Source organism: Dermochelys coriacea, chromosome 4 (genome assembly GCF_009764565.3).
Source record: "Dermochelys coriacea isolate rDerCor1 chromosome 4, rDerCor1.pri.v4, whole genome shotgun sequence".
Taxonomy (NCBI): Eukaryota; Metazoa; Chordata; order Testudines; family Dermochelyidae; genus Dermochelys; species Dermochelys coriacea.
Window position 1 is genome coordinate 61,561,531 of NC_050071.1, and position 27,104 is coordinate 61,588,634.

Genomic DNA, 27,104 nt, shown 5'->3' on the forward strand with positions numbered 1-27,104 from the left:
GGGCCATCCTTTGCTGAAGCACATGCTCCCAGGACTCAAGTTAACTAGATTAAAGCTAGCTCCAGTCTCTCTACCTGAGCTGCAATCGTACCTGGGATTACACATGTGTCAGAGGTTGGATATACTATACAATAGAAGCATATCCAAAAGTGACTAGGAGCCTCAGTCCTATTTTCAAAAGTGATTTAGAAACTTAGGTCCTAAGTCCTAACTGCCTAATGAGATAAGAGCTGCTCTGAAAAAAAATCCACTATCCTGCTTCTCTGAGTTCTCCAGTCCTTCTTCTGAAAGCTATAGCCTACATCCCACTGCGTCGTAGGCTCCTAAATCACTTCTGAAAATGGGATTCAGGCTCTTAGGTTGTTTAGGTTCCCAAACCTCACTCCCACTGCAATCAATAAAAGTTCTGTAATTGATTTCAATGGCAGGAGGATTGGGCCCATTCTCATATTTCTTTTTAGTATTATGGGTCTTTAACACATTCTTTTGGAAGATGTTTGGTTGATTCACTGTTATATAATTATTCAGGTCAGTGAGGGAAGTTCTCTTGCACTTCTCACTAATCCTGTAGCATACTGTAACTAAATCTGCTTCCCTAACACCTCCCAATTAAACAATTCTCAGAAGTGCAACATAAAAAGGAAGATTTATTTACACGCATATTTGCACATGTGAACATAGCCATAAAAACATTATGGAGGCAAAGAATAGTACACACTAAACAGAAATTTACGCTAATGAACACAATACATTGAGCTGCTCAGAGTTACGAAACTGCCTGTGGAAATAAGAGCTGCTCTGATTAATTACACCCTACTGTACCCAAAACTGGAGTTTTGGATCTTAGTTTCACTACTCCTTCTTAAAGGCAAAACATCCACCCTCTCTGCTCTTCATATTTGCTGAAGTTTTATGGGTTCTTCTTCTTCCATTTCTTATGTTATATATCTAAACCTTAAAGTTGTCCTTAGTTGGCTCCATGTAACCTCAAATTTATCCTGGAATATGATCAATTTAAGTGTAGTTTATTATATTTTTCATTTGAGACCTCAATATAATACTTTTAAAGAATAGGTGATGGTTAGTCTGAATACAGCAGCTGTTATACGTACCCTGGAGAAATTACCCTTCCAGGGGGCAGCTTCACTGACTCATGAGCTGCAGAATGCACTCTGACATGCACAATCTGGGTTCTAGTACCTCCTTTCTGGGCTGAGAGTCTGCTACTGCAGAGGCAGTATGTTAGGCAGTCCCTGAAGAGAGAGAATCTCACATTTTTTGAATAATGCCTCTTTTATAGCTAACATATAGAATTGTGGTTAGGGATCCTACCTTCACCCCACTTTGGTTGGAGAGATGGTTGCTAAGAGGGGCCCCCTTAGAGTATAGTGTAGGGGGGAAATAAAGGGGAGTGACCTCTCTGGAAAAAAAAATCCATTCTTCTTTACTGGGGAATTGGTTGGCGGCACTCACCTGCAGTGGCCTATCTCTGTAGAAGTTCATAAATCCAGAAATTAAATGGGAGAAAGCATTTTATGTTGTTGATACCACAGAGTGGCACTTGTTTTAATTCTGGACAACTCATTTATTAAGGGCTGCTCTACGTCACAAAATTAGGTTGGTTTAACTCAGGGGTGGGCAAACTTTTTGGCCTGAGGGCCGCATCGGGTTTCTGAAATTGTATGGCAGGCTGGTTAGGAGAGGCTGTGCCTCCCCAAACAGCCAGGCATGGCCTGGCCCCTATCCCTTTCCGACCCCCCTTGCTTCTCGCCCCCTGATGGCCCCCTGGGGACTCCTGCCCCATCCAACCCCCCCCCCCGCTCTTGGTCCCCTGACTGCCCTCGGATCCCCCACCCTAATGCCCCCCGCCACCCCATCCAACTTCCCATTCCTTCCTGACTGCCCCCCAGGACCCCTGCCCTATCCAACCACCCCTTCTCCTTGACCGACCCCAGACCCCTTGCCCCTAACTGCCCCCCACACCTAAGTGCCCTCCACCATCCCATCCAACCCCCCTTCTCCTTCCTGAATGCCCCCACCCATTCAACCCCTGTTCCCTGCCTTCTGACTGCCCCAACCCCTATCCATGCCCCTGACAACCCCCTGAACTCCCCTGCCTCTATCCAACCCCCGGCTCCCTTACCGTGCTGCCTGGAGCACGGGTGGCTGGCAGCACGGCTGCACCAGGACAGGCAGTTGCGCTGCACAGTGCAGAGCACTGGGTCAGGCTGGGTTCTGCTGCCCAGAGTATTGTGCTGTGTGGCAGTGTGGCTGCGGGGGAGGGGGATCAGCGGGGAGGGGCTGGGGACTAGCTTCCAGGGCCAGGAGCTCAGGGGCCAGGCAGGACAGTCCTGTGGGCTGGATGTTTGCCCACCTCTGGTTTAACTGCATCCCACAGAACTGTGAAAAATTTCCCATCCTGTGAAATGTAATTAAGCTGACCTAAGCCCTGTGTAGACACCACTAGGTTGATGAAAGAATTTTTCTGTCAAACTAACTACCGCCTCTGGGAGACGTGGATTTATGACAGTGATGGAAGAACCCCTTTCTTGTTGCAGTAGGTATCTGCGCCACAGTGGCACAGCTGTGGCACTGTAGCATTTTTAGTGTAAAAAATATTTAACTATTAGGGTATGTCTACTCTTAAATTGTTACAGTGGCACAGCTGTCATAGTGCTTCAGTGTAGACACTACCAATGCCAACAGGAGGGGTTCTCCTGTCACTGTTGGAAATCCACCTCCCTGAGAAGTGGTAGTTAAATTGTTGTCTGTTGAGCTAGCACTGTGAACAATGGCGGTAGGTTGGCATAGCTACGTCTCTCATGAGGTGTGGATTTTTCACACTCCCAAGAGGTGTAGCTATGCCCCGGTTTGTTCCCAGTGTAGACCAGCCCTTAGAAGTAAAAGGGCAGCATTGTCTTTAACTACAGTGGAACATACTTGTAGCAAAGTCAGTTTGCCATACCAAAATGTAAGGCCCACCCGTGTGCATGACCAAGACCCTTCCTACACTACACAGTTCCTGTTTGACTGTTTGAGGGTAGGAAAATTATAATATGAAAAAATACATAATACAATAGACATAATTTTAGTTTCTGACAGTAAAGGTTGAACAAAGACACACCCCACCAACTCAAAAATTTGAAAAGCATGGAAATAAAAAGTTAAGGGAAGAGTTGCCTGTAGTCCTTACTGCTTTCACATCCCCTACCGTGTTTTTCACTTCCATCTGCAACAGATCCCAAAAAGCACTATGTACCTCAGCTTTCACTGATCTTGCACCCTAATTCAAAAGCTTATTGGTGACTTCTGGCACCCTTGTATCAAGAGAGGGATACATGTGAAGAGATTATTTTGCAGATTTTATGATGGATTTCAGTGAAGTTATGATTAATACAAGCAGTTCTTTAAAGAGAGGAGAACTGATACAGCAAAAACAATGGAGAGAGAGGTGCTTGCAGGGACTAGTGGTAAAGATAGGGCTTGTTTATACTTCTCTGCAGGACTACGGGGGTGTGAATAGTAGCATGCACCAAAGTGTTGCACTGTTACTTCCTGGTGTAGGTGCTGCAGACACGAATTTGAAAGTTCCTAGTTCATATTAACTTAGTCCTATTCAAACAGGGCTATCTTAATGCAAAACAGGAGCCTTTTAGTTTGTGCCAACAGCATCCAGTCAGGGGAGTGACAGCACAGCATTTTGGTACACATTGCTGTTCATACTCCTGTAACCTGAACTGCGGGATAGTGTAGACATAGCCTCAGATTAATGTTTGCTACATCTGGGAAAAAGTGATCTTGAGTTAGTCCTCACAGCTGTGGATGGTCCTCCAAATAATCACATTAAAGGGTGCTGTTAACACTGTCTTAATAACTGACTATTTGGGTCATGTGCAGGTCTGAAAAATAAAGAGAATCACATTGGGTCAACCCAAAAGGAAAGTGTCACCATTTTCAGTGACCTGAAATATTGAAAAAAGTTTCATTTTAATTTCAAGGGTTTTTTTCAACATTTAAAAACAAACTTTAAATAAAACTCAGGGAAATTTCAAAATCAAACATCTTTCTGCAATGGAAAAAATATAAATATTTTGTTTTGGAAATACCAAATAAAACATTTTGACATTTCCAAATGTTTTTTCTTTTTTCGGATCTAAACAATGAGCCAAAATCGACCCAAATTCGCGAACCATTTCATCTGAACTGAATCTGCATTTGTTTTCAGCAAAAAAAGGTTTTTGCTTGTAAAATTTTGCCAAGCTGTAGTGTTGCATTTAAGTCTTATGAGCCAATCCTAAATTTCATCAGCCAATGCTATCTGTCACAGAGTGGCTGGGCCCCTTAAAGGGCGATAGGCCATAGCCCTACCTGGGACAAGCTTAGCTCATCTCCCCAGATGAGATCATGACTAACTGAGGCCAGGCCTAGGGATATAAGAGAGAAGCCTGAGGGAGAGTGAGGAGCTGGAGTATTACTATCTCCCACTGGAGCTACATAGGGCTGGGAGTGTCAGGCAGAACAGAAGCAGCTGACTTGGAGAAGCTGTTGCAGGTGAGTGCTGTAAGAAGCAAGACTGATTTCTGTAGGGAATAAAGGGACTGTTTGGATTATAACCCAGCTTCAGGAAGGCAGGCTGGGAACTCCTGATTCAATGAGAGAGACTGAACTCAGCTCTGAAAAGGAGGGATGGGGGCTCCTGATTCCAGGAGAGAGAACTGTTCAAACTGTGGAACGTGGGGCCTGCTGGTGAAGCTGATATGAAGTATTAATGTCTCTATAGGCTAAAGTGGAGCTCCCTCCAGAGGGCAGATGTTTTACAATTACATGGAATTGGTGGCATTTTTGAGGAGCCCTGGGAGAAAGGGAAACTGAGGCAGTGTGCTGCAGAACGACGCTGGCCAGGAGAGTGTGCTCAGAAGGTGGCTACCTATTTACACTACCTATCTTTCAGTAATCTGACTTGAACATCAGTCGGTGCTATTGCATACTTACTAGTGCAGCAAATATTAAAAAAATCAGAAATAGTTATAATGAGAAAAATAGCCATTTCTTTTACTAACATTGTCCTGTCATAAATGTCCCTTTCCTAACTTGTAAGAAGAAAGTAAAGAAATCTGCTGCTATTTTAACTGGCTTTTTTTTTTTTTATTTTTTACTCCCACCTCTCTCCACTGGATTATAACAAACTAGCAAAGTCAAAAGAATTAAACAATTCAAGTCAAAAACACACTTTTTAAGAAAAGGATATGGGTTACTTAACATTCTCTTTAAATCAACTTTCTCGTTACAGTATGGGCAAGTCTGCTTTTTGCCAACAATGCACCAACCTCGGATGCAAAATTCATGAAATCTTGCATCAGGTATATTGTTAAGGATTCTTTCAAATATAAACAAGGAACAATGCATGCTTCTGTGAATTTATCTACAGATTTGAATTATTATTGATTGTGCACACTGCATTGCTATTTATCTCAGGCACTTACACAAGTCACTTAACCTCTCTGCATCAGTTTCCTCAACTAAAAATGGGGATAATGATATTTACCCAACTTGGATAAAAAAGCATGCCACACAAGTTCATATTATATTTATTATTTTATTATTAGATATGGGCCCAAGGCAAAATTCTGGATCTGGACATCCTTGAATTTTGGAATAACTGGAATCCAGAGCCAAATTTAGTAGTACCTGGTCCTATTCTTGAATGGGCTGAATCACAACCTCAGATCAAAATTCTCTTGAATTTCACAGTTTGGGTCTATAACTATTCTCTTGAGAGTCTAAGGACACTGTTAAAGAAAAAAGTACAGTTGAGCATTTGAAATGCATGGAAAGTCAGGAACCTTGTGAAGTTGTTGCAAAGTAGATTATAATTTCTTTTTTAATTTCGGGGAGAGGGGATTAAATGTGTAATTAGTTATAAACTACTTAAATTAAGATATTAAAAAGTGATATCAGTTACCTTTCAACAGCTTTAAAGGTCTCCTGTCTTTGTCATGCTTTCATATATTGAGCCGTGTTCCCTGCGTCTGATTCTGATCCCATTTTCACTCATGCACATTTGGGAGTAACCTCACCTGAAGTCAGTCACACCAGTGTAACTAGGCTAGGTGAGTGAAGAATTAGGCCCCTTGGGTGGGATCCACAAAGGTACTTAGGCATCTAAACCCTAAACTTAAGGCACCTAAGTCCCAGTTCCATAAAACTCCAACCAAACCCTGTAGGCTCCTCAACTAACTCGATGCCTAAATTTCTGTCTCTGAGCCTGTGCATTGATGCTTATCTCCTGCCTAAGCCCAGAGCAATTCATGAAGCAGGGGAAGATGAACATTTGTCTATCTAATTTGCATGCAGCGCCCAATTGGGTAGAGTGCTGAGATGCCATCTACCGGCTCGGGTCCCATTCAAAACCTGGCAGCAGGAGGAGCCCACCTTAACTTTTAGCTCAGTGGTTAACACTCTCACCTGGGTGTTTCATCTCAGGCAGAAGGAGTGAAATAATTTTAAACAGGGAATCTCCCATTTCTCTTGAGCATGCTCTACTTGGGGGTGTCCAACCTGAGCCTGAGAAGGAGACAATTTACCAATGTACATTGCCAAAGAGCCACAGTAATATGTCAGCAGCCCCCCATTAGTTTCCCCCACCTCTCCCAGCACCTCCCGCCCATCGGCAGCCCTGCTGATCAGCACCTCCCACTTCCTCCCCACACCTCCTGATCAGCTGTTTCATGGCGTGCAGGAGGCTCTGGGGGAGAGGAGCAAGGGGGCAGGAAGGGGTGGAGTGGGAGCAGGGCCTGTGGCAGAGCCAGGAGTTGAGCAGTGGGCACCCCCCAGCACATTGAAAAGTTGGCACCTGTGACTCCAGCCCCAGAGTCAGTGCCTATACAAGGAGCCGCATATTAACTTCTGAAGAGCCACAGGTTAGCCACCCCTGCTCTACTCCTAGACCTATGGTTTCCTTAATCTTCCCTGATGAAGCTCTTCCCCTTTGTATAAACAATTAGTGACTAGAGCAGGGGGACTGGATCCTGGTTAAGGTGGGTGTTTTAACCATCAGGCTACAGTTATTCTCCTTGTCCCTGCATCCACTGAATGACTATTTAAGTTTTTATCCACAGTGGTACAGCATCATCAGGAGAGATTAAAGGAGCCCCACATCAGCCCCAGACCTCTGGAGTGGTGGGAGACCCCTGTTTAAATTCCCCCCCACACACACCTCTGCCTGAGGGGGAACCAAACCTATTTTTGCACTGTGTGGAAGCGAAGGAACAGGACCTGCCTCCAGCTGCACAGTGTGGGGGAGGGATGACCTGGCCAGTGTCTTTGCAGAGCTCATCTCTCTCTTTTTCCCCCCCCTCCTCTTCCTGCCCGCCCCCCCCCCCCAATGGCTGGAAGTAGTTTGTCCCTTCCTGCCCGCACAGTGTTGAAAGGCAGCTAACACCTCCAAGCTGCTGCTGGCTACCAACATATAACCCAGCCACCTCCTGTCCCCAGGCTACAGTACGCGCAGGAAGGGGTTAAGTCCTAAGGACGCATTTTGCAGCAGGGCCCAGAGACCCTGATTGCAGGGGCTTCAGCAAACCAGGCCAGAGAGGTGGCTCAGTGGGGGAGGATGCCTAGGGGCAGGTGAAGAGGGTGCTAAACCCCTGCCCAGAGGGCTGATGTTAACCCTGCAGGGTCAGGGTGTAAACAGGCTGGAAATCACTTTCCCTCACCACTCCGGATCTTAGCTGAGGGGCAGAGAGGATTCCCTGTGCTGTGTGGAGCTTTGGCGCATGCAGGGCTCAGCTCCTCCTGGCCAGTGCCCGGGGATAGAGGGTCTTGCGCTTTCCCGGGGTGCCAGCCCAGCCAGAGGCAGTGGGGAAAGGAAGGAGCCTGCCGGCCAGGCTGTTAGGGAGCTTAGCACTCCGACTGGGGGCTGGTTCTCTGCACAGTGCTGAAGGGGATATGGAGGAGCAGCAGGGAGGACAGCAAGAGGGGAAGCACATAAAAGGCCGATGGGTGGGCAGCAGAGGTGAAACGAAATGGCCATCGCCTGGCGCTTGCCTGCACTCACCAGCCACCACAGCATGCATCCAGAAATGTGACCGGGGGGGGGGGGGCAGAGCCCTGCTAGACGATAGCTGGCATGCAGTGGGGGCAATGCTGACAGACCAACAGGGGGAGCAGCCAGCCCCAGCAGCCTTGCACACCCACTGGGCCCTCCACTTACCACTGGTAGGTGGGCAGCTGGCAAGCAGAGATCTGACCAGCAGCAAGACCTGCCAGTACTAACTGAGGGGGGGGGAAGGGGGAGATGGACACTTTGCCCATTTTAAAGAAAAAGTCAGGACACCTGCAGGAGGGCTTAAGTATGGGACTGTCCCTTTAAAAATGAGATGCCTAGTCATCCTACCTACATCCCACCTGAGTGCATTAACCATGAGGCTAAAAGTTATGGGGTGAGCAGCAGCTCCATTTTATGTGTGAGACAGGTGCCTAACTCATTCCTGCAGGAAACTTCTTAGGTGTCTAAGCTGCCTTACTTCAAGAGATGTGTTTTCATTTGTGGACCGCTAAGCAAAGACGGGCATCTCCCTACAGCCCAGAGGCAGTATCCTACCTCTGAGAGTGGGGCAGGGCTTATCACACGCCTCTTTTGTTGGTCTCTCTAATGTGCTGGCTTTTGTGGATCACATTCTGATCTCCCCATTCATTGTATAGGGAGTCTAGGTGCCTAACTCACGCTTTGTGGATCACAGTGGTGTTCCTGTGATGTTTTTTTTTCTTTGTTTTTTTTTTCTAGGAGCCTACAAGTTAGACACTGTGATGCAATGACTAAATCCCTTGTGGATCAGGCCCTTCTATCTTAACCTATGGTACATCAGATGGCAGCACTGGCTCAGTGAAACTGCATCTCTCACTGGGTGAAATTCAACTTGCAGCTCCTCTGTTCTATGGCACTGATTTTTCTGGGGAAGGATATGCAAATGCTGCTGCTATTATTGAACTGTAGATATGGACCGCTACATAGAATGTGGGCAATGGTCATAGATTCTAAAGCCAGAAGGGACCATTATGATCTAGTCTGACCTGTATACCACAGGCCATAGAAATGCCCAAAATTAATTCTTTTAGGAAAAAAAGCCAATATTGATTTTTAAAATGGTCAGTGACAGAGTATCCACCATAACCATTGGATCAATTTATCTAGGGTCAATTACTCTCTCTGTTAAAAATGTACACCTTTATTTCCAGTTTGTATAAACAGTAATCAAGTCACCCCTTAACCTTTGCTTTGTTAAGCTAAACAGATGGACCCTTGAGTCTGTCACTGTAAGGCAAGTTTTCTGTTCTCTTGGCTTATCTCTGAACCCTCTCCAATTTTTCAACGTTGTTCTTGAATTGTGGTCAGCAGAACTGGACGTAGTATTCCGGTAGCAGTCTCACCAGTGCCAAATACAGAAGTAAAATAACCTCTCTATGCCTCGAGATTCACCGGTTTATGCATCCAAAGATCAGATTAGCCCTTTAGGCCACAGCCTTGCAGTGGAAGCTCATAGTCAGCTGATTATCCACCATGATCCACAAATCTTTTTCAGAGTCACAGTTTTGCAGGATAGTCCCCCATCCTGTAAATATGGCTTGCCTTCTTTTTTCCTAGAGGTATATATTTATATTTTAGCCATGTTAAAAATGCATATTTGCTTGCTGGCACCCAAGTTACCAAGCAATCCAGATCACTCTGAATCAGTGGCCTGTTCTCTGAATTATTTTCCCCTCCCACGATTTGTGTGTCATCTGCAAACTTCATCAGGGATAATTTTATATTTTCTTCCAGCTCTTTGATAAAAGTGTTAAATAGTGTGGGGCCAAGAACAGAGCCATGTGGGATCCCACTACAAACACACCCATTCAGTGATGATTCCCCATTTACAATTACGTTTTGAGGCATGTTACATTAGCCAACTTTTAATTCATTTAATATGTGCCATATTAATTTTATATCATTCGAGTTTTTAATCAAACTGTTGTGCAGTACCAAGTCAAATGCCTTACAAAGGTCTATGTACATTACATAAAACACTATTATCTTTATCAATCGGGCTTGTAATTTCAGGCTTGTCCCTGGGGCCTGCTGCCTCTGTGGGCACTGGAAGCTGCAGGAGGCCTTGCAAAATGTCTCATGGCCTGCAATCGGCTTATCCTGATAGGCTGCAGGTTGCCCACCACTGGGTTAGCTGCTTGATGCACCTGAGTTTCAGTAGCTTGGGAAGCAAGCATTGCATGGTAGCACTTAAACTTAAGTCTTCCACTAAACCTCACAGGAGCAGACAGGCTACTTATTCCATATTCCTATTTTATCTTTTGTGCTGTGGTTTCTTTGATTGTGTTAATTTATTTCTTTCCCCTCCTTCCCCCCTCACCCCACCCCCACTGTTTGTTGCTAATTGTTTTATTTTTGGTGCAACAGCAAGAAAAGAGGAAACTATTATTTCATAATTTGAATTGAAAGGATACACATGATTGCATGACAGCTGGTAGATATTTTCAGTTATCCCTTCCTCATTTATGTCCACAAAGATTTTCTGTCCACAGACTAAACAGATGTTGGACAAATTTCTTGTAGGCATCCCACTAACATTATAAAACTGTTGAATATTTATAGTGGGGGTGAGGGAAACAACATTTTCCATTAGGGCCAAGGAGACACAAATAATTCAGTACAAGTCCACAATGGACACAAGGGTTAAGGAAAGGAATGAAAGAAGCTAAAACTGTTTTAGATACTAGTGACGGAATATATAGATCCTGCCATGTAGGTGGTATGGAGAGAATTAAAACCTTCTTGCTGAGAAGAGAATTTCAATAAGTGTCTCTCTTGCAAAGTGTGCCAAACACCACAGGCGTAGGGAATGTAGGTGTCCTTAGTGAAGGCTGATTGCCTCATTCAGAAGAAAAGTCAAGAATTGCAAAAAGGGAAAGATTTAAAGACTCTTTCACTGGGTTTTGGAGAACTAAGAAGCAGACCACCTACGGAAATGAGGAGTCTTTTTTTTTTTTTAGTCTCTCTTGTTTATATGGACTCAGGTTGAGAGAAACACTATTTTTGCCTTTTTTGTTTTGTTTTTGTTTGGAACAGCCCTCTATATTGCTATATAGGGATTGTCTCCTAGCTCAGACCATTGCATACTCACTGGTTTGTAATACTGTATTAAGAAATTCATTTTGAAACTAAGATCAGTAAGAAAGTAGGAGAGTTTGCCTATGGCACAATAAAAGTTGTCTTTAAGGAAAGATTAAATTTCTGGAAAGGGTATGGGGGGGGCCTTTCTTCTAGAACTATGGGAGTACAACTAGACTCAAAAGCTTGTTGCCAGTCAATCTGACTTTCATTCAAAGTAATGAAACCAGCACTTACTCCTATAGTGGAAGCCATGTAATCAGAACAAATCTCTGCAAAGTCTCTTCCCATCACTCCATAGTAGAGTCCATAAAACAGCAAAATCACACCAAAATCCATGGAATCTTCAGTCTTGATTCTGTATAAAAATAGATAAAAAGCATATGAGTGTGTTTGCTAGTGTACAGAATTATAAGGAGAAAGTATCAAACTGATTTTTTTACTCCTAATAGCTCTGGCTTTTGTTTTTCCTCACTACAACTCAGTTTTTAATTTCCTTCGAAGCCAACTTCATATTTGTGGTGTAATAAGAAACACACCATTAATCTCATAAAAGTATGCCCTAACAATTTCTGTTATGTTTATAGAACCTAACTCTCTCAATATTATAGAAAGTGCAAAATGGCATTTTTTTCCAAGGGAAAAATTGTTAAACAACAAATGAATTAGGTAGACATTTTATTGTTTTTGAGGAAGCAACAAAATCCCCCAATAATTAGTAAAAATGTAAGATGCCTTTCAAATAAATGCTAAATTATTTTAGCTGAAAGAATTCATCCTTGAAAAAATGCTCAACAGTAAAGTTCACTATACTGCAGTAAATGAGGTTTAGAAGTCGAAGCACTACACAAAAATAACAGTCAGGAATTGTGAAGATACTGTGATCTAAATCAAAAGGTTAACTATGATGGTAATAAAGCTTATTGTTAAGTCACCTTCTACAGTAGTTTACTGTACACAATATTAGTTACTTATAGCACCCAGAAGATTATTAGATATCATAGAATATCAGGGTTGGAAGGGACCTCAGGAGGTCATCTAGTCCAATCCCCTGCTCAAAGCAGGACCAATCCCCAACTAAATCATCCCAGCCAAGGCTTTGTCAATCCTGACTTTGAAAACCTCTAACCTAGGGAGATGGTGGAATCTCCTTCCTAACCCATTCCAGTACTTTATAGATCAGGTCCCTGTCCTGCTGAGTTTACAATCCTAGTGAGGTAAATAGAAAGGAGCATAAACACTACCAAATTAGGCGTAAAAATGTAATAAGAAAAGCCAAAAAGGAGTTTGAAGAACAGCTAGCCAAAAACTCAAAAGGTAATAACAAAATGTTTTTTAAGTAGATCAGAAGCAGGAAGCCTGCTAAACAACCAGTGGGGCCCCGGACGATCGAGATACAAAAGGAGCACTTAAAGATGATAAAGTCATCGCAGAGAAACTTAATGAATTCTTTGCTTCAGTCTTCATGGCTGAGGATGTTAGGGAGATTCCCAAACCTGAGCCGTCTTTTATAGGTGACAAATCTGAGGAATTGTCACAGATTGAAGTGTCACTAGAGGAGGTTTTGGAATTAATTGATAAACTTAACAGTAACAAGTCACTTGGACCAGATGGCATTCACCCAAGAGTTCTGAAAGAACTATTAACTAGTGGTGTTCCCCAAGAGTCAGTCCAAGGACCAATCTTATTCAACTTATTCATAAATGATCCAGAGAAAGGGGTAAACACTGAGGTGGCCAAGTTTGCAGATATACTAAACTGCTCAAGATAGTTAAGATCAAAGCAGACGGTGAAGAACTTCAAAAAGATCTCACAAAACTAAGGGATTGGGCAACAAAATGGCAAATGAAATTTAATGTGGATAAATGTAAAGTAATGCACATTGGAAAAAATAACCCCAATAATACATACAATATAATGGGGGCTAATTTAGCTACAACTAATCAGGAAAAAGATCTTGGAGTCATCGTGGATAGTTCTCTGAAGATGTCCACGCAGTGTGCAGTGGCAATCAAAAAAGCAAACAGGATGTTAGGAATCTTTAAAGGGATAGAGAACAAGACAGAGAATATCTTATTGCCCTTATATAAATCCATGTTACGCCCACATCTTGAATACTGTGCACAGATGTGGTCTCCTCCTCTCAAAAAATATATACTGGCTTTAGAAAAGGTTAAGAAAAGAGCAACTAAAATTATTAGGGGTTTGAAATGGGTCCCATATGAGGAGAGATTAAAGAGGCTAGGATTTTTCAGCTTGGAAAAGAGGAGACTAAGGGAGTATATGATAGAGGTATATAAAATCATGAGTGGTGTGGAGAAAGTGAATAAGGAAGTATTATTTACGTGTACCCATAATATAAGAACCAGGGGCCACCAAATGAAATTAATGGGCAGCAGGTTTAAAACAAATAAAAGGAAGTTCTTCTTCACACAACACACAATCAACCTGTGGAACTCCTTGTCTGAGGAGTTGCGAAGGCTAAGACTATAACAGGGTTTAAAAGAGAACTGGATATTCATGGAGGTTAAGTCCATTAATGGCTATTAGCCAGGATGGGTAAGGAATGGTGTCCTTAGCCTCTGTTTGTCAGAGATGGATGGCAGGAGAGTGATCACTTGATCGTTACCTGTTAGGTTCACTCCCCCTGGGGCACCTAGCATTGACCACTGTCGGTAGACAGGATACTGGGCTGGATGGACCTTTCGTCTGACCAAGTATGGCCATTCTTATGTACAATCTAATCATACATACTGTACACACACATAAAAGAACAACAGATATTATATAAACTTTACAAACTCCCCTGGCTTTTCTTTGCCTCATCTCCAGTGCTCCCATAGCTCCAAAGCAATGCTGCCTGTAAACCTTAAATGGGTACTATCAAGGTTATCCAGTCACTTCTGTGTGTGAAGTACATGTTATATTTTAGGCAGTTTTCCAAAACATTTCATTTCATGTTTCCTTCTAAAATCAGTATTACAAACACTGTTTTCTTATCAGCAACTGTAGATGAACAAGCCACTCTGTTTCTTTGCTCATTTGCATACACAGATTGGGGGGTATAATGCAATAACTGCCTTGAAGGAGACCCAAATAAGGGTCTTTTGTTCCCCAGCCATTAGTGGCTGCAAGTGTTGTGGTGGGTGGCATGAACTTGGGAGAAGGTAACTCCTAATATTCCTCCATAGAAATTTGTATAGTTGCTTCTGCATTGGCATTGATGATGGGCTGTGGAGGTAGCAAAATTCAGCCTTTCAATCCAAGAGCAGCCATATAGGCCAGGACTCTCTGGGAGGCCAAAAACTTCCCTCAGGAGTACACTCTCACAGACCTGGGAGCCTCCCATGAGGCATAAGAATGCACTGCTAATTTTTCCTGGGGGGGACGGGACACAAGGAGAGCCTTTAAAATGAGTGCAGTGGTTGTCTCCATGAATTATGTGGTGGAGGGGTGGGTTTGGTTACAACCTTGATTGGATTTTGGCACAGGAAAAGAAATTTTGTAAATATGCTTAAAACAATTAATCAGTAGGAAGATATGTAATAGTTTGTGGAATGAGTTGGGTTAATGAGAACAGAACTGAAGCTAGGGGTAAGAGTCAAAATCAAAAAAGAAAAAACTTAACAATACAATAGATGAGTAGAGAGGCAATTGGACATAGCCATATATAAAGAGGAATACAAGATGTGTGCTAAACATCACTCTGATCACCATGTTTATATATTTTATTTCTGTCCCTTAGCCTGTGAAGGCGTCATCTCCTGTGTGATCCCATTGCAGAGCAGGGCCTTACTTAACAGTTAAAATAAGTGGTTAAAAGTGCAAACACTGTGGTGGTATGTAATTTATTTTTTCCCCTTCTAATCCAGGAATACAATATATGAAGCCACTAAAGCAGTTTAAGTATCAAGTCTCAGATTAATTGTGCAAAAAAAATCAAGAAACAAGAGAAAACGTAAACCTGTGTCCTGAGCTATAGTTATTTGTTTGACACAGGGAAAAGATTAGATTTCAGATAAACGTTTTCATTGCAACCATCAAAGTTTATAAAAATTCTACATAAAAGGCATATTTTGAAAGTAACAAGAGACACACAATTTGAAGATTACCTGAAGATACCTACCGAAAGACTAAATTAAATCCAAACATGGTAAACATTATAGCTAAATAACCCACAATTCCAACTGCATAACTGAGTTTATAGAGAAGAAGAAACCACTTGTAGACCAACCTGTGGATCAGAGAAAAGAAAACATACTGAAGATCAAAATCTCATACAGTATTGTATCTTAGACTGCTACACTTTTTACAAATTCAGTTTCCAGCAAAAACAAGTTTAAAAATGTCCTTTGTCTATATTCAAAATGAAACTGGGATTAATATTCATTTGGACGGAACCTCCTTTCTTATCACAAGAAATGGGTGTATCACCACACCTGCATATTTAACAAAATGACATTACCGAGAAGGTACCCTGGTCATGCTCCACCAAAAGACGACTAGTGATCATTAGGATTTACTACTGTGAGTAGTCGCTTTTGAAGTAAATGATAGTGCTCAAATGGAGCTACTCACTGTAGTAAGCATCACACTGTAGTGTTTGTAGGGTGAGGCCCATAGCTGAATATAGGAGTTAAGATACACATATATGGTGCTAACTTTAACTTTCATCCTTACTCATTTATATTTGAAGTTTGATAAAGGTCACCAACCAAAAGCATATTTAGAGCACTCTAGCTCAGGAATAATTCCAATTCAGTGAACAGCTACACGGTTATAAAACTGGGGAAAATAAAATCAGAAATCAGGCCCATAATCAAAAGGCCATATCCTCCGCTGATGTCATGCCATTGAAATCAACTGATTTTTTTTAAAAATCAATTTACATTTAAAAGTGACTGATACTAAAGTTCATGAGCCAAAATCTCTGAAATCAATGGAGTTACATCAGTTAAGAATTTGGCTGATAAGCTTTAGGGTCACTCTCTTAAAAGCCTCTACTGAAAGTCATGGCATTGAATTCAGTCCTAGATAAATCAGCCATAAACAACTGACAATGACTTTCTAAAAATGTCACTCAACAGCACAAACAAAATGGATTAAACTTTTTCATCTTTTTGTCAATTAATGCTGGAAAACTTAATAATTTATACTTGCTCATCTCTGCTTTTTAATTTGCCTATGGTAATAAAATATTCTATTCCAAATCCTTTACACTATGCAAACATTTTAAACCCACTGAATAGTCAACCCTCTGATGTTAGCACTCTCCAGGACTCCTACTCATTGATCATGAATTTGGTACTGGGAAAACCTGATGGTGATAGAGATAAAGCTATAATGACTTTAATGTGTGTTTATAAAGTTTAAGAGTTTTAGCTCCTAATCCTGTACTTGTAGGATTTATATAAGGTTGCTGAGAATAAAAGAAACTGTGAAGAGACTCATTTGGAATGTGGATAAATTAAAAACCATCAACCCCTTCCCCCAAATGTTATCTATAACAGGTTCACAATTTCCTTATTGGAGGGAGGGAAGGGAAGGATAGGAATCTTATCTCTTAAACCTAAAATGAAATCACGTAGTGCCCAGTCTTATTCCAGCTGACATCTACAGTGTTTTGCCATAGACTCCAATGGAAGCAGAACTGAGCCTTTCCTCTGTTTATAAGAAAAATTAGCAACTTTTTTTTAAAAAAGGGAAATACAAACTTTCCCCTAAAAAAAACTTTAATGTGAACCAATATTTTGTAAAAATTTAGTATTTAATTATCAAGGTCTTGATAAAAGATTAAGCCATTTAAAATAAATAGATGTAAAAGATTGGAACACAGCAATTTGGATCAGACATTGATCCAGCTGGGCCTAAGCCCTGCACTTGCAGAGATCAAGGCCTTATACAAGGTGTGGGAAAGTTGGCTACTCAAATATCAAAATAATATTGCTCCTCTCATCCCATGCACTTCCAGTTGCCTCTGGTGGGTCATTTAAATTACTCCTACACTGGATCAGGAATAAGTTTTCTGCCCCATGACTACTCCATTCATGAGTAGATGAGACCAGAATAGGACAAAAGTTAGCCTGCCTCTGTCCACTGTCATGCTTTGACACACAATTGTTCCATTTTGCCTGAGGTATGTCTGCCTTAATCTTGCATTCTGTCTGGGCTATCTCACAGGCCCCTGTGTAATGGCCTACACCATGTACTATGTCCCTGACCATGGTTAGGTGATAGCGACAAAGGTCTCCAACACCAGAGCTGTCTACTGGAAGCCACCACCATTCGTCTTCAAGTATGTCTAGATTAGGAATGAAGATCAAGATAAAGTCAGGGTTAGTTAAACCCAACTTTTTTTCCCTAATCTAGACAAACCCTAGCATTCATCTCTTGCCCTATCTACACTAGAATTAAAAAATGTGTGTTAAAATATACCTTTTACTCTAGTTGAGGCAAGCTCACAGAATCTTCTGTTGGAGTGGTGCTGGCAGCTCCTCAACTCCAGAGCAGCAGATTTTTGCATGACTTCAGGAACTGGGGTCCTCGGCTAGTGCCTATGCCTGGCCCTTTGCATGAGTGTGCTATGTGGAGACTTTTACAGGTTTGGAGCATCTGATCTATTCTGTCAGCATTTCTGATGCTTCTATGAACACCAGACAGGGTGAATGCAACCTCTGCATGTCACACAATATAGTGTAGGATTGGCATGTGATCTGTAGTAGCCAATACCTGATACTTCAAAAGAACTACAGAATGCTTTCCAATGCTCAGGGGGAGCAAGCATACACACTGATACATGTACTTCTTTGTGGAGTTCAGCACATTCTCCTCTTTAGTGGCTGGCATATGAGAAGGCACAGCCATAACTCTGCATTCTGCCCACCCCTTTCTTGTCCCCTGTAGGGCACATTTCACCCTCACAAGAGATGGGGGAGCAGTTCCTGGCTTTCTTTGACTGCAGGGACTGGAATTCTGACTGGCCCTCACCTAAGCCATTCCAGTTGGAAGAGGCTTTTTGCCACCTCCCCTTCCCACTGTGCACCTGTGTAAGGGCCAGGAAGAACATGATCCTAAAGTCCTAACATGGTCACATGTTGTGTTTTTTGACTGCTGTAAGTGGAACCTAAAATTATAGTTCAGCCTCTTAAATTATCAGACCCTCAGCTACAGAGGAGCTGCAACTTTCACACATTTGAACAAAGATTAGCATTGTTACCTAATTGGTTAGTTATAAACATTCATGTCTTAACCAATTTTAAAATTGTACCTTGAAATTTTCTTTGCTAATTTTCTATAAGGAGATTGATTAGAATATAGTATTTTAATGTAATATCTTCACCAAATTCAGTCTAAAAAGAAGTCATCTCTTCAAAGCTATTAAAGATACTATTCATTGTGTTCTACACAAATCAAACTGTTAATTTTATAGTAATTGCCACATATGAAATGTAGGAAAGTTCTATCAAGTAAATAAGAGTATAAAAATATGAAATCATGTCATAAAGCTACAAGGCTTAGTATCTGCAATATATTAATAATGCTGGAGGGTCACCATCTGGACAACTTCATATAATACCACATCTGCAATTGCTGGTAAATGGCAACTCTAGCATCTGGATCACATTATTCCAAATTTTCCTCATCCACATATCATAGCAAGAGGAATTTCCTGACAAATCAGACAGCTGCCAAAAAGTAAAATGTTTTTCTCTTTATTGTACTTTAAATGAGGTCAAAAAAACCTGGAAGTGAAATCAGCATTGGCGTCCTAGACAGCATTCCCATTTTCTAATTATACAGATGGAACAACAACTCACACAAACACACAATGATTTTTTTTTTAAAGAATATATTTGTACTCTGCCTCAAATTATCATTTTTTTCTGTTATGAGTAAACAACAACTTGTACGACAAACAAATTCAGCAAAAAAGCATTATTGTGCTATTTCTTCTATCTTAAAACAAGTGGTGAAAAATGCATTTCTAAAGAAAATAACTGTTAATAATTAGATTTATTGTGACAGAATGACCTCATCAGAACTTGTTAACTTGGCAACAGAAGCCAATGGCTTTCTAAATGTCTAGTTTCCTTTGATGCAGACATATTCAGATACTTAAAACATGTGCATGAAAGCAGTAATAAATCAGCTATGTGGCATTTAAATTTTAATGTAACATGCTTACATTCAATTGTGCGCCAGAAATTGGCAGAGATTTCTATATTAACCAAACCAAAATGACAATATTTTCAAGTTTAGAGGCATTATTTATTGGAAGAAATCAATTATTTGTTAATATGCTACTTCATTTGTCAACTGTATTCCAAAGTACTCATTACATGGCAATCTTGCCACAGAGGATTTATGACTAGTAGAATAGAATATGTATATAGTCATATATTATCAGAAGCATCTGAAATGATTTGAAGACAAATATTCCTTTTCTGTCCTACATATTTTAAAACTTTGTATTATGCCAGAAGAAAGCATTTTTCTCTACACAGTTCATATATATTAAATATTAATCAGAGGATAGCTTCCAAAAATAAGCAAATTCTACAGTAAGAAGCAGCTCAGTGTCTGCTAGTCAGTTTTCCCTTGGGAAAAGACAGAGGGTCAAAACATTTGACAAGCTTTCTTACTATAGTCTAGTCTTTTTTTTTTTCAGTTGAAGATTCCAGACCTGACTCTCCATTCTGTCACATCAGTTTGACATTGACTTTGGTGGAGTCAAATCAGTGTAAAACTAGTGTAATAGAATGGAAATAGGCCTGCTATTTGCACACTGAACTGATCGCTTTCTGAAAATTAGGCTCAAGATATTTTTCAGCTTGGATATGAAAAAAATGGAGGGATCCAGAATCATTACTCAACTTTGAAAATCTTGGACAACAAATTTAATTTGTCAAGAAAACTAATCAGGATTTCATGAACTCTTATAGTTTCCTTCAATCTGCACCTCCATAATTTGGCAGCTAATTCTTATCGGCCAACTAGCATCTATAGAAAGTACTGCAGTCACCAGAGAGGATGACTAAGATTTATTCCAGCATCAGCAAAACCACTTTTTTTTTTTTTTTTTGCAGGCTCATACCCACCCTATTTTACATTTGACCATCTGGTGGCTGGCAATTTTTTCCCTTCATGCCAGAATTATCCACAGCTGAATTTTGGCTGGTTTGTTACAACAAATGCTCTCACTGCTTTTGACAGAGGAGCTTTTCCCAGCATGCTCCTTTTTCAGTTACTGGTCTTCTAAATTCTGAATAAACCTACAAAACCCACTTTAGAAGCTGCAGGCTGTAACTATGTCCTGTGAATTCAGTAAGTATTGGGGTATTTTTCTCTTTGTTCTTTTTAGACACACTGATGCCCTTTTCTTCCAGGTTTGATTTTTATGCTTCCTTTAGCCTATTTTCCCCCAGGTTTACCAAACAACTGGTAGATTCAGTCCCCCCCAACTCTTTGTCTGACTCCTACCTACTACAGTCATGCAAAGATCTCATTAATGAGTCAGTCAAACACGCACCCCACAGAGGACATACACATCCAGCTCAGAATAAAGGAGACAGAAAGCATTTAGAGGCACCTTGGAGGGAATAAGAAGATTTAGGACATTTCATCAGAGTGCCTTCATACCACTAGGAATAAGAGTGCCTTTGTACCAGAGGCACTCTGGTGCCAAATGGTTATGCCAAACCAAACCATATATGATGATAATCTTGTTCCCTAATCTCCTAGGAAAGGGAACACAGAAGAAGGCAGTTTCCACTCTTTACTGCCCCACCGTTTACAACCACCTTCTTTTTGACATTGGACTAAAATTCCAAGCCTCAACTATACAGTTATTCTATTGGGGAGGGTTGTCTGGCCTGCTTCTTTATCTGACCCCCTCCCCATTGCTCGTACTCCCTAAGAGGTTAGCATTTTGTCAGCAGCATCAGAAACAAAAATATTTAAAGGTTTCAGAGTAGCAGCCGTGTTAGTCTGTATTCGCAAAAAGAAAAGGAGTACTTGTGGCACCTTAGAGACTAACAAATTTATTAGAGCATAAGCTTTCGTGAGCTACAGCTCACTTCATCGGATGAAGTGAGCTGTAGCTCACGAAAGCTTATGCTCTAATAAATTTGTTAAAAATATTTAATTCTCTCACATCTGTACATGGAATCTGACACACACAAAGTATGAGTATACTACTCAGATACAAGCTGGATGATCAAAAGCTGGGTAGCAAGCAAGAGAAATACATGAGCAACAAGAATAGAGAGCAGTTTTCTCTTTTTTAATGTGTTGGTTTTGGGATTGTTTGTTGTTTTTTTAAACTAGGATTTAGTTAAATCTCACTGATTTGGTGAGATTACCGTGATATCAGTATGAGCACAACCTATAACCATAAAAACTAGCACCTGATGGTATCTATATAAGGTATGATGCAGAGGCCTAAACCTGCCTGTATTTAGTTTTGTGTTAGGTTTTGTTTTTAACTCTAAATGTTCCCTGTGTGTGTGTTAGTCAAGTTAATCAAGTAATTCAAGTGCGTTCACAGCCTCTGCTTATCAATGAAAGTTTTCTGATCTGAGCTAAAAAATCAATGTGTTGATTGGTTTCAGATGCTACATTCAGATTATTTTGTGTAAGAATCCAGCTAGTCAGTAAACTTTTATGCCCTGATCTTTGTCCCGGATATTATTGTGCTTCATAAAGTGGCTCAGATTCTATTATCCATTACACTCATACAAATTTAGAGTGATTAAATAGATTTCAATATTCTTGCAAAGTTATAATTAAAGAGAAGTGAATTCTTTAAATCGATGAGACTAAAAGGGTTTATCAGTGGTGTGAATGATGTCTCTTGTTTCTTTCTGTAGTTATCTAATACAGTGGTCTCCAAACATTTTGATCGCGCACCCCATCAGTAAAAATTTTTTGAGCACGCACCCCCAATATATTATATACATGTACTGCTGTACTAATGTGTAAATTATAAAACATATACAAAAAATAGAAATTAAAAAATGATGAGATAAAGATGAAATAAACAATATTTTTAAAATGGTAATGTGATTGAATATGCTTTATTATTTTTGAAAATCTTGGTTTAACACTTTGTGATACAGCGGGTGCTCACAGTGGGGTACAGGGTCTGGGAGGGAGTTAGGGTGTGGGAGGGCGCTCAGGGTGGGGGTGCGGGAGAAGGCTCAGGGCTGGGGCAGGCAGGAGGTGCAGAGCAGTTACCTGGGGCAGCTCCTATTTGGTGCAGGGGGTGTGCAGGTGGCTCTGCGCAGTGCAGCACCACCCCCATGGTCGTGATTCTGGGAGCTGCCCCCGCCCCAGGCAGGGCCACCCAGAAAGCAGGGGCTTCAGGGCCCTGGGCTAAGGGGGCCCCGGGGCCCTGGCCCGCAGCTCTAAAGCCCCTTTTGGAATGCAGCCCTGACAGCCCGGGTCGGAGGACTCAGGAGGAGCAGGGGCAGCCGTGCAGCCAGTGGCCGGAGAGAGGCAGCACTTTCCCCTTCAAAGTGCCGCTTCTTTCTGGCCACTGGCTACGCGGCTGCCCCTGCTCCTCTACGGGCCGAAGGACTCAGGGCCGCCTCTCTCTCCCTCCTTTTTTTTGTTTTTTTTTAACTCCGGCGGTGCTCCACGCTGCCCTTTTGCCCCAGTGGCGTTCCTCCTGCTGCGCCCTCCAATCGATTATCTTGCGCACCCCCTATGGTGCGTGCACCCCACTTTGGAGACCACGGTCTAATACACAAGCATTTTAAAATGTTGTGTTTAAATTAGCTCACAGACTTTCGGTGATTCACGGAAATATCCTAAAAAGGAAGTTTATGTGGCCAGTGATCAGACATGCCAAACCCATGAAAAAACGCAGAAATTGGGCTTGTTTTTGGCTTAATTGGCTTGTGAGTTGTTTGTTGGCTAGTTTTTGGCTTGTAGGTTGTTGTAGTTTGCTTCTTTTTTTTTTGGTCGGCTCCCAGCAAGCAGGGGCAAGGGATGGCCAGCTGGGGAACAGGGGAGAGAGTCAAGGCTGCACAGTGGGCCCATCACTGTCCCAGACTGCATGCTGGGGGGATCTAGTCACATAGAATGTTGGGGTTCTTAGGGATTGGCTTGTTTTGGTCTCATTTTGAAATGGGATTAGCTTGATTTTTGGCTTATTGTGAAAGTCGGGGTGCTTACTTACCACGTGAAAGTTGGCAACTGTGCTACTGAAGAGGCCAATTTAAAAATTAGGTAATATGTGCCCAGACTTGCCATATAGGTGTAGAGCTATTCTTTTTCACAAGCTACAAGATATATTAATGAAAAATTCTCTGAAGTTATCTAATGTGGAATTAATGCTCTGCGGTATTCACTGTTTGAGACTCAGTACAAGTAACATTAACAGCCTTGCAAAAATGGATGTGAAACTAAATTATTTTCTCAACTAAGCAGAGCATAAAGCAGAACTGCCACAAACAAGTCCAAAATTAGCTTCAACTTCTGGTATGACTGTTTATGTAGAAGGAGATTCAGCTGCTTTTCCATTATTACTGGAGTTGAAGATCTGGCCATTGCCATAGGACTATGAATCATCATTTAAAAAAAATACCCACATTTTGCTAAGCTAGAGATTGAGGTTGTAGTACAGGGGTGGGCAAACTTTTTAGCCCGAGGGCCATATCTGGGTGGGGAAATTGCATGCAGGGCCATGAATGTAGGGCTGGGGCAGAGGGTTGGGGTGTGGGAGGGAGTGCGGGGCATGGGAGGCGGTGTGGTGTGCAGAAAGAGGCTCGGGGCAAAGGGCTGGAGTGTAGGAGGGGGCTCTGGGCAGGGAGTTGGGGGTGCAAAGGGTGCCACAGGGGGCTCAAGGCAGGGGGTTGGAGTACAGGAAGGGGTGAGGGGTACAGGAGGGGGTTGGGGTGTGGCAGTGGGCTCAGGCAGTGGGTTAGGGTGGGGGGTGCAGGAGAAGTTCGGGGTGTGGGCTCTGGCCCAGCACCGCTTACCTTGAGCGGCTCCGGGGTGGCAGCAGCGCGTAGTGGGGCTAAGACAGGCTCTCAGCCTGCCCTGGCCCTGTGCTTCTCCCAGAAGTGGCTGGCACCACATCGCTGTGGCCTCTGGGGAAGTGGCGGGGGACAGAGGGCTCTGCGTGCTGCCCTCGCCTTCGGGTACCTCCCCCCAACGCTCCCATTGGCCATGGTTCCCTGTTCTTGGCCAATGGGAGCTGCGGGGGCAGTGCCTGCAAGCGAGGGCAGCACGCGGAGCGCTCTGCTCCCCTCCTCCCCCAGAGGCCGCAGGGACGTGATGCCGGCTGCTTCTGGGAGTGGCACGGGGCCAGGGTAGGCAGGGAGCCTGCCTTAGCCTTGCTGCACTACAGGGCTGGCAATCCCATGGGCCGGATCCAAAGCCCTGGTGGGCTGGATCCGGCCTGCAAGTCCTAGTTTGCCCACCGCTGTTGTAGTATATTTAAAAAATCAACCTCCCCCCATATTAAAACCTGATTAATGCTTGTAGCTGAAGTGGGTCCTCTATAAGGTGAATATAAGATGGATCATATGAATGAGTATTAGGTCCACTAAAATCATCACCTACCAACCAGATATGTGATTAACTTCTGGTTGAGGCTAAAACTTCAAAAAGTAGATCCTAGTAAGCAACACAAGACATGGGACAAGAGCTAGCATACTACTGGCATTTTTGGACACTGACAGAGTGATCCAGCACCAATGAATAGCTTTACAGTATTGTAAGGGAGAATAATGAAAGGATAACTCAAAATGCATGTTCCTTAGAATTATGAGAGATTTGTACAGGCCAAGAAGAGCCATTATAAAAGCTCAGCAACTCAATATATATTTAGTACTCAGCTGTGTGTTTTGTACTGGTGGTGGGACAGCAGTTTCTCTACCTCCTGAGAAACTGATTTCAACAGACAATATTGGAATGAATGCTCAGAGCTGTGGAGTTCTTATTGACATGGAGCCACATTCATCACTGGCTTACACATCGGGGCTTTGGCCTGGATCATTCATATCTAAGGACAAATTCCCAGTGGGAAAGAGCTACTTACAAGAGATTCATTGGCTTCAGTGGACTTGCTCACATGCTTAAAGTTCTGTCTAACGTACTTATAGGGCCCCCATTTCCATAGTATGTGAGCACTTCACAATCTTTAATGCCGTTACATTCACATACCCCCGTGAGGTAGGATACTGTATATTTTCACAGTTGGGGAACTGAAGCACAGAGAGCCTAAGGTCCAGATCCTCAAAGATATTTAGGCTCCTAACTTCCACTGATTGAGGATCTGGGCCTAAGTGAATTGCCCAAGGACACAGAGCAATCTGTGGTGGAGCCCAGGTATCCTGAGTCCCAGGTCCAGTGCCTTAACTGGACCATCCTTCCTTCATAGTTAGTCATGTGAAGAAGTACCTTGCTCAATCAAGGCTTCAAACTCTCAGTGGATCCTTCTCTACATCATCCCTTCAGTTAGGTGTGAAATGGTGACTTTGTGGAAGGGGAAGAGAAAGAGATGTGACATACCCCTGTGAGAAATTCATAACGAACTTCTAGATTCCCAATCAGATGTTTGAGTTTACAAGGGCCATGCTGTAATTTTTTTCCCTACTGTTTTGTTTTGTTTTTGTTTTTTTAAACCCACCAAGGACTGAGTTCAGCACCAATTCGTATATAGAGGAAATCAAATTAGAGTTGCTTTTTTTCCTTGTGAAATGGTAAAAACTACTTTTCTTGAGAAAAAGAATGATGGCTCATTTTCTCCATCCATTCACAGCAGTGGATTCTGAACTTAAGTCCTCAAGAGAAGTCTTGACTTACAAGCTGTTTGAGAAAGAACTGATGTCTTGAGATGCTATGGCTCTATAACAGCAATCTTTTGACTGGTTACTTACATTGTATGACCTGCAGTGCCTTTGCTTCCACTGAACGAGTACGATCTGTGCCACTACCAAGGTTGTAATGAGAATAAGAATCATCTCCATATGCATAGATTCGTGGCCATGGTGCTTTGCATGCATCTTCTGATGATGAAGTCTGAAAAGAAAATGCATAGAATTAAAATGTACATACTAGTCCATACTTTTTTGACATTGAGAAGCTGGGAGGAGGAGAGCTGGTAATGCCGAGACAGACCTGCAGAAGATAGTGAGCTAGAAAATTAGGTGTTAGTTTGCAATGCAATATGCCACTGCAGTTTTGGTCACTACATATGAAACTATCAAATCACAGAGCTGGAAGGGAATTACACCATGTGTATAACTGTAGTGCATTCCTACCTTGAATACAGGTTTCTATCTGGATGCCTCAATAACAGAAAAATATTGACAAATCTAAAAGCGTTCAGAGAAAAGGAACACAGATTATTAGCAAAAAGAACAGGAGTACTTGTGGCACCTTAGACTAACAAATTTATTTGAGCATAAGCTTTCGTGAGCTACAGCTCACTTCATCGGATGCATGCAGATAATTAGGGAGTTGGACTGACTTTTTAAGTACAAGCCAAAAGCTATTCAGTTTACCTATGCAATGACTAATGGAGGCAAGGGGAGAGGAGGAAATGTCATAATAATCAACTTGTCCCTTACACACATCAGAGAGAGAGAGGAATGGTACCTGAGGGCATAGTGGGATTAAAATTAAAAAATAGAAAACTTAGCATGATTACCAGGAAAAACTTCAGGACATGAATATCAATTAAATTCTTCCTAAGTAAATGGTAGAAGCCCCAGTGCTTGGGTTGTTTAGAACTAGACTGACTAAAACAAGAGAGAAACCATCCTGCACTGACATAAGTCCTTCTTCTCTCTAATTTCTGTTGACCCCATTCTAAACACAGAGAGGTCACAACTGAAGCCACAAAGGCAAATTCTCTTTCAATTTTTGATGTGTTTGCAAGAAGGTAAAATTTCAGTCATCACATCTGAACTCATCCTGGCATTTTGGT

At 42.1% G+C, this 27,104-nt stretch overlaps 1 protein-coding gene across 1 annotated transcript; it reads right to left on the bottom strand.

Moving 5' to 3' along the window:
* Positions 1 to 5,141: 5,141 nt before the first annotated feature.
* On the bottom strand, positions 5,142 to 26,320 carry RNF175 (ring finger protein 175). The gene is made up of 5 exons (XM_038400517.2): positions 25,979 to 26,320; positions 15,291 to 15,398; positions 11,402 to 11,522; positions 10,501 to 10,631; positions 5,142 to 5,350 (listed from the first exon to the last, which is right to left on the bottom strand). Exons 1-5 carry the CDS (start codon positions 26,209 to 26,211, stop codon positions 5,146 to 5,148), a joined length of 798 nt encoding a protein of 265 aa, XP_038256445.2. The 5' UTR covers positions 26,212 to 26,320; the 3' UTR covers positions 5,142 to 5,145.
* Positions 26,321 to 27,104: the final 784 nt, after the last annotated feature.